The sequence below is a fragment of the Astyanax mexicanus genome, chromosome 10 (genome assembly GCF_023375975.1).
Source record: "Astyanax mexicanus isolate ESR-SI-001 chromosome 10, AstMex3_surface, whole genome shotgun sequence".
In the NCBI taxonomy this organism is placed as follows: Eukaryota; Metazoa; Chordata; class Actinopteri; order Characiformes; family Acestrorhamphidae; genus Astyanax; species Astyanax mexicanus.
Window position 1 is genome coordinate 17,622,940 of NC_064417.1, and position 8,373 is coordinate 17,631,312.

At 43.2% G+C, this 8,373-nt stretch overlaps 1 protein-coding gene across 1 annotated transcript; it reads right to left on the reverse strand.

Annotated features, from left to right (window-relative positions):
• Positions 1–1,017: 1,017 nt before the first annotated feature.
• Positions 1,018–5,777, reverse strand: dusp6 (dual specificity phosphatase 6). The gene is made up of 3 exons (XM_007234186.4): positions 4,870–5,777; positions 3,709–4,143; positions 1,018–2,752 (listed from the first exon to the last, which is right to left on the reverse strand). The coding sequence occupies exons 1-3, from the start codon at positions 5,267–5,269 to the stop codon at positions 2,436–2,438; spliced, it is 1,152 nt and encodes a 383-aa protein (XP_007234248.1). The 5' UTR covers positions 5,270–5,777; the 3' UTR covers positions 1,018–2,435.
• Positions 5,778–8,373: the final 2,596 nt, after the last annotated feature.

Below are 8,373 nucleotides of genomic sequence, written 5' to 3' on the forward strand. Positions count from 1 at the left end.
TTACGAAGCCCGGTTACAGAGCCTGGTTACAGAGCCTGGTTATGGAGCCTGGTTATAGAGCCTGGTTACAGAGCCAGGTTACGGAGCCAGGTTACGAAGCCCGGTTACGAAGCCCGGCTACAGAGCCTGGTTACGAAGCCAGGTTACGAAGCCAGGTTACGGAACCTGGTTATGCAGACTGGTTACAGAGCACTGTTATAGAGCCAGGTTACGAAGCCTGGTTATGGAGCCTGGTTACGAAGCCAGGTTACGAAGCCAGGTTATGCAGACTGGTTCTGAATCTTGGTTATGTAGAACTGCAACTACAAATACAGTGATCATCAGGTGTAATATTCTCAGGCCTACCCTACCTGTCTATTACAAAAAGAATATGCAACTTTATCCAGGTTTACTTTACGACTATCAGCACTTACTGTTCTGCTAATCTGGCGAGCAAAAAGCTAAACAACCAGGCTGAGGATTGGCTACTGATGAGAGCTGACTGTGCTGAACTGACATGCTGCAACTGCTGTGTAGAGAGACCTGTGTGTCAGACAGAGCGCTTAGTCTCTCACACATTACAGCAACTGGTGGGTATTTCTCCATTCCCCTCTGCATTTCTCTAACCGTCTCTGTTTAGCCGACAGAACGAGCTCAAAATGTTTTTTTAATCTCACACCTCTGTCCGGCGTATCATAGCAACGCTGGCAGCTCTTTTCATTGGTTAAGAGAACTGTTTCATGATGAATTAGGTGCCCCTGCTCTGATTTGATGTCATAACTCAGCAGACTGGCAGAAGAAGAGCATCAGCAGAATTGATCTCAGTGTTTGTTTCTAATTATGTATTTTATGGAACGAGTGGAAACCATAACAGATCCATTAGGGGGGGCTCAAAGTATAATTTGTGTTTAAAACAGTGGTTTAAAAGTAATGTATCATCCCTAACTGAAGGGGGAGCCCATGTGCAGTTAAAAGCCACGTCTTGCATAATATTTATATTAACTGAATGAGCAAAAAGAAGACAAAAAGAAATATAAATAAGTTTGAATAGACAAAATAGCAATTTATTAATAACTTAGCATCTCTTTACATTCGTAGGGTTGGAGTGAGGGACTTTGAAAAGTAGTCCCTCCCCCTTCAGAACAGGCCTTTGCAATGAGGAAACCAGTGTCCATTTCAATCATTCCTCTGACAGCGTAAATGCATTTCACATAATTTCCCTGAAGAGAAGAGGCATATAAATGTCTCCTGCCTTGTCAACATTTCAGAAACCTCAAATTGTTGCACAAAAAGCAAGCGTCAGTCACTTCAGCCTTCCGTCGTCCCCATTTTAAACCAAAATAAAAAACAGTAGTAGTATCAAGGCGTCCTGGTTCTAGACTGAACGTGAGCATGCATCCGTATTCACACAGACTTGGTTTTCAGGTATGCCTTTAACACATACAGATACAGAAGTTTTTTGAACAATACTTTCTGAATATGATGATTTTTATAGCTCAATCCTATAGAGAACAACTGAAAGCTGGTGACTTGATAAGCCTATGGGGAGGACTGCTCAGGTAGATTAATGCACAACAATACTCCTATGTACAGAAGACCTAAGGCAAGAGAACAAGGTGACTTTCCAAGTGTGGAAGGGTGCATAATAAAAGGCTGATAAAGGCTGAATTTATCCATAAAGCAATGAAAAAAGAAGAAATATATTATACATATACACATGTATGATCTCACAAAACCTAGTAAATTTTTGGCATTAAACTCAGATAATATTGATCAATATTCAGTTCATGTTTATATAGATGTCAAAAAACATGGAGGGAAAAAAAGAATCAATAGCCGCTCTTTTGCGACAGGTATACTGTGGCTAGGGCAAGGCTTACCAATGTCTTGAATATACATATGTATAAACGATTCAAAAATGACTCCACGCAAATGAACTGGAGTACACTATACTGTGCTATCATCAATGAGGGTGTTTTTTGTTTTATCCCCAACACAGGCAAGTCTTCACTGAAGACAAGGAGAGCACACCCAAGAAATGTGAAGGTGCAAGTGCTAAAAAAGTCTTTGTAATTGTCAATTTCCAGTTCAAGTCTCTTTGGCACTCCAGCCATATTGTATGGGACGTTCCACAATACAGTCCTGTCTGATCTGTGACAGTCTTTACATGCTTGGAAACGAAGATATAAAACATGAACTACCTTACAGAGTCTCAGAGAGATACAGAACTGTAGCAATCCCGCTCTCTGTCTCTTGTCCCAGAATACAGCAGCTGCCGTTTCCACCTCGGCCAAACCACACGCCGCGTTGTGGCTACTCTCGTCAGCTGTTGTCTCAAGCCAACTGTGTCAAAAACATCAGGAACCCTCTGACAGGTGACGAAAAAGAGAAACCCATGTTTCAATACACTTGAACACCTTTAGGAGCCAGGAGGGGTGCACCAGCAAGGACTGCTCTCACGTGGACTCAAGGGGGTCCAGCTGGAAGACGTTGTGGTTGGTGGGGGTGGAGAAGTAGAGCGCTTGCGAAGGGGCCGATGTGGCGCGGTTGTCGCAGGGGCTTTGAATGCCCAGTGTGCGCTCAAAGTCTAGGAGTTGGCCCATGAAGTTAAAGTTGGGTGAGATGTTTGATTTCTTCATCTTGACGATGTCGTAGGCATCGTTCATAGACAGGTTAAGCTTCTGCATGAGGTAGGCCACGGTCACTGTGACCGAACGGCTGATGCCAGCCAGACAGTGCACCAAAACACCACACTTCTGTCCTCGGGCCTCATCTGAACAGGAAAGAAGAAGAAAGCTGATTAATTTATGTCCTCCAGGGCTCATACAAACACATATGCACACAACACAAACAAAACAAAGCACCAATCTGGCAAGACCAGATAAACAACCTGAGGAGCCACAAACTCAGTTTCCTCTACATATAATTTGCGAGATTGCGTGGCTAAGGCAAAGTGCCCTTATAAATGTGTAATACTACATTAGCCATGCTGCCGAGAGACAGAGAGAGGGCTGTGTGTCAGAATTCATTAGACTCTCCAGTGCATGACAGAAGACAGGGAAAAAAACAAATCTTCCATTTTCTTTGTGAATTCTGACATGGAAATGGGCTATTATGGCCTATCAAATGATCCTTCCGCTCACCAGGTTACTTGACAATGGCACCATTTGGGTGTGTAAATGTAGAAGTCATGGGGGCACCCTGTCATGGCTAGCAGGATGTCAACATTCCCCTGTAAATGGGCCCCATTGTGTGGAGAAACACTGCTCTGTCCTACATTACTTTCAATGCTGCTTCCTTCCTGTTAAGCTCAAATTACACCCACCCCCCTACCCTTCTCCTCTTTCATCCTAAGCCTTTGTACCACAATTGCACAAGGCTCAGCTAAACTCGCAAATATAAAGGAACAGTGGCATCCACTCAAACACTGACTAGTTACAATTTAAACAAAGAGGTGCCTTTTCTTGGCTCTGGGTTAGTAGATCTTCCTAATGTTAGATCTAGGTTTTATTTCTGACCCATTTGTGTAATAAAGGCTACATTTAAGTTTTTTACATGCCATGCCTTCGAATGTGCTCTGGTGAAATGAGCTGCTGTAAATCAGAGGACAAAAATATCCTTTGTCATAATAAAACAAATTAAAAACAAATCCAGGTGCTTCCCCAACATTAGTTTGCAGATGTTATATCAGACTGCGTGTACTTGTCTTTGTATTTATCTTACACTTACCAATGAAGCTGATGGCCTCTGGGAAGAACTGGGAGAGATTCTGACTCCAGTGGTCGGATATGGGAATCTGCTTGTACTTAAATTCCCCGGCATTCTCGAACAGATTGGGCAGGTTGGGGGTAACATTGAGGATGTACTTGATGCCGAACTCTTCCAAGATGTCCAGGTTTGTGGAGTCCTTGGCACAGCCCAGATACAGGTGCGGCAGGATCTCCACAGGGAAAGATGGCTGCGGGTTGGACAGCGGGCTGCCGTCCGAGTCTGTGGCACTGCTTGGGTCACGGTCAATGTCCGACTCGATGTCCGAGGAGTCCGAGCTGATCCTCAGCCCTCCCAGGCCCAGCACCTGAGCCGTAGGCGAGCTGCTGCTGGAGGAGCCATCGAGGTTGGTCTCACACAGTGCAGGGTACTCGGCCTGGAATTTGCTGAAGCCCCCTGTTAGGAATAATAAAAACAGCTGAGTACAAGTGTACAAAAATTTAATTTTAATAAAAGTCAGATCTGGCACTGAGACTTTCCTAATGCTTTCACTAACATAGGCTGTAAAAAGACAGGCCACGATAAAAAAAAAAAAACACACCAGATTTCAACTGGAACAAAGCAAGTTTTATCAGGAGTGTTACTGTAGACTTCAGCATGCTTTTAAGATAACAGTTAAGACAAATGTTTTTACTAGAAGATTAACAATTCAGTGTATGGTTTTATCACTAAGGTTAATGCCTTCTTTTATAAAGACTAAAACATTATAGGGAAGGCATGAGAAGACCTGTTTTTGCAGATTAAGTCCCTTTAACACTGAAAAATATAAATACATAAAGTAATTAAAAACTAATGACTAATGCTTTAAGACTGGAGTAAGAACACAATGTTCTATTGACTAATGTTTTAAATGGCAGATTACGGAAACACAGAAACACGCTTACATTATGAATAGAGTGTACATTTGTTTTGAAGGTGAATATTTTAAGCAACAAAATGTTAAACCAAAAATCTATGTTAATATAAATGAATTATATTACTAGGTTAAGATTTACGTTTTCAAATAAAATATAACGTCTTACCACTGCAGCTCATTTTTACCCATTATACAAAAAGTTATGATATGATAACTATAAGAGATGATAAGGTTAAAGCCGGATTCTGTGATTTAATCTCACACACCTTCCAGGTAGAAAGCCCTGCAGCCCTCGTCCTTCATCCTCCTCAGCAGTAAACCGAGCACGGAGCCTCCGTCCACATTCTCGTTCCAGTCCCGGCTGTACTCGTCGTACAGAACCACGGTGTCGGTCTTACACCTCCGCGCGAACCTCTCGCGGTCCTCTCCGCTGGACAGCAGCGACTTGACGGGCAGGTTTCCCTTCTTCAGCCGCCGCAGCATGAGGCTCGGGATGGCGACGTTGATGGCCGTATCGACGTGCGACGAGTCGTAGAGCTCGCGCGCGCGGCAGTCCATCACCAGCAATCCGTCGCGCCGCGTCTCGAGCTGCTCCCGCAGCCATTCAGCGCTCTTACTGATCGCCATCGCCGAGTCGAGCTGCGCGGGCCGGAGCTTATCGAGCATTGGGACTGAGCAGAGAGAGGGAGCGAGCGAGCGCGCGCCTCCGGTCTGTCTGAAACCCCTTTACCGAGCCGAACGAAGATCACGGAGCCGCAAGGCCTTGAGCATTAAACGCAGCAGCAGATCCGTTCACCAGAGCAGCAGCAGCAGGAGGGAGAACACGCTGCTGACTGAAATCCCCGTCAACGAGTCGAGCCCGCGCGCGCTCAGCTTCTCTCCATTCATGCAGTGCACCGAGAACGCGTGCGCGTTTATCAATGGCTCGAGCGGCAGCCACTGAGCGGAGCCGCCGCCGCTGACGTCGCCTCTTTCGTTATATAACGCAGCGCGCTCCGGTGTTGGAGAGTGTATCGGGCACAGCGCGCGGTCTGCACGCGGGTTACTCTCCGTTCAGTGCGCGCGGTTCTGTTTTGATGTTGCTCCGCGAGCCTCGCTGGTTTTAGAAGCGGATCTGTGAGCAGCGCGCGCAGGTTTTCCTCTGCACACAGACAGACAGCACAGAGTGAATGGAGCTCGGGGCGCGAGGGGCGTTTCGTTTCAATGGCCGCATTCTACACGCGCCGACCAATGGGAGAGCGCCGAGCTCTGGTCGCCTCGGCAACGGAGCCGGATGGAACAGGCCGCGAACATGAATAGTTAATGAGTTTGTCATTCACAAAAACGGAAAGGAATTTCCGCTCCGGATCCGCAACACCGCAAACAACCCGGGGAGAGGGGAGGAGGGGGCTTTACTCCCCCTACACCCTGTAACTATATAAACACACTATATATATATATATATATATATATATATATATATATATATATATATATATATATATATATATATATATATATAAAGAGAGAGAGAGAGAGAGAGAGAGAGAGAGAGAGAGATTAAAACAATCCGGTTAATCACAAAAATATTCTGTGATTACCTTGTTCTTAATAAAGCGCACTTTTTATATTAGTGGTGTTACTTAAAATACTAATATATACTTTTATGGGGTGCTAGAATAAAAAATGCATGCGAAAAGTAAGCAACATTGTAAAATAACAATAAACATCTAATTTCATTATTTTAGTAATTTAGCTTTAAACATATTGTGTAGATTCAAAAATGCAATTAATATGAGCTGCAATATAAAATGTGCATAATGTTTTAGTGTTTAGATTACTATTGGTTCATTTATTATGTTTGTATAGAAAGGTCAAAACCTTTACACTACAGTTAATCTACACAGTGGAACATATGTTGTCAGTTAGTTTGTGTTTATTATAGTGTCTTAAAGAACAACTACAATGCCGTGATGCTGTTTTGTTATAACCCCCCACGCAGGGGTTTCGCTCAGGAGATATCGCACTTCGTGCCACATGATCAGATGCTGATGGCTCTCTGGCTGTTCAGCAGGTCTATATCCTGTGTAAACGATGATTCAATAAACACATTAGCAGAACCATTAGATCAGTTTAGCACACGTACCCAGGAAAGATCCAGACTCGCCAATCCCCCAAATTAATGCTTTTCTTTATTCTCTGTATTACAGCTAGTCCACTGCAATCTGTACAGGAAACACTTTAAGTTCTTAACAGTTAACTGGGGGGGAGATTTATTATATCATTAATATTAATGGACTGTGAAGTGGAAATGTTAAAATGTAACTCCTACTATGATCGTGATTATTAGCAGTAGATAAACTATTGTTTTTGTTAGTAATCTGGTGAATGATGATGTTGGGTATGGTTAGGTATGGATCAGTGCTGCTAGATCAGATTACCTCAGATCCATTGTAATCCAGTTTAGAGAATACGTTAGCTTTGATAAAGTACTCCAGCAAATCACTGCTCTGTATGTTCAGTTTGTTGTTCAGAGATAAATCTTGATCTGAAAATGTTCATACCTTCATTAGCCTAAGGCACATGTGTCAAACACAAGGCCCGCGGGCCAAATGTGGCCCGCCACGTCTTTTTATGTGGCCCGCGAGAGCTTGTAAGATCTTAGTGTCTATAATAAATAAGTCAGAAGCGTTCTTTGACCAAAAAATACATTTCCCACAATGCTTGTCGATTGTATTACCCGCAAAGTTACGGCTTACTGCCACTACACGGCAGTGTAGTCATTGATGTGGAAACCCTGCCGGAGGGAAGGTGTAACTTCGCGGGTGGAATTGAGACATAAATGTTTATCCCATAATGTCCAGAAAAAGAGAAGTTGATGCAGACGGACGGCTGTGCTTCAAGGCGAAAGACCGGTATGCCTTTTGTGTTACGAAGAGTGTTACTGACCAAAATAAACGCTTTTTAGGAGAGATATAAGTTCTGTGTAAATATTTATAAGACAATAGCTGACAAAATCTGTTTTAATGACGTTAATAAACATCACTGGGACAGCGCTAGTCGCAGTTTCACCGCAGCAAAGTACGAGGACGTGAATCACTTATCTAACCAGCCTTTACTAATTTCTGCCCTCAATAACCCTTTCAATAACCTCCAATAGCCTTTAATAGTCTTCAGTAGCCTTCAACAGTCTAACCTTGCTGCCGTGGTGTGTCCACTAAACTCCGTAGTTATAAACATCCTGAGGTTAGCAGCGCGATAACTGACCTGTTTACAATGTAATCCCAGCAGTGACTCATGCTCTAAACGGCTGCTGTTAGCTGATTGGGCTGAAAGATGAACTGTAGAGAGCTGTATTATTCGGTTACAAAAATCTTTATTTCATACACAGAAGAACTTAAAAATTTTAAAAACGCTCCAGACTGGCTGAGCTGAGCCCTGTAGCCCGTGGCTGGGCTGTAGCTCTGACTCAGTAAAGACTGCGGACTTGTGGTGCTGCTGCTGCTGCAGCTCCCACTAGTGGTTGGATGAGGAACTGCTAAATCTGAGGAAATGCTATGTTCTTAACAGCTCACAATTTGATTTTATATTTATTAAGCCTTATTTCAGTTAATAATTTCAAAGTTAATATAACTTGATGTCATGTCATTTCTATTCACTTGAATAGTTTGGTTCTTGATTGATGGAGTTTTTGGATTTCATGACATGACAAATTAAAAGGATTTATGTTAATAGAGCAACAAGCAAACATTTTTTCCATGCAACTGTAATATTTGATTGAATAAATAATA

Bases quoted from the DNA above. Each gene is read 5' to 3' on its own strand.
- dusp6 (XM_007234186.4), bottom strand. From the start codon at position 5,269: ATGCTCGATAAGCTCCGGCCCGCGCAGCTCGACTCGGCGATGGCGATC. The intron at 4,144-4,869 runs GTGTGTGAGATT...TATTCCTAACAG, and splicing joins CAGGGCTTTCTACCTGGAAG to GGGGCTTCAGCAAATTCCAG. The intron at 2,753-3,708 runs GTAAGTGTAAGA...TTTCCTGTTCAG, and splicing joins AGAGGCCATCAGCTTCATTG to ATGAGGCCCGAGGACAGAAG.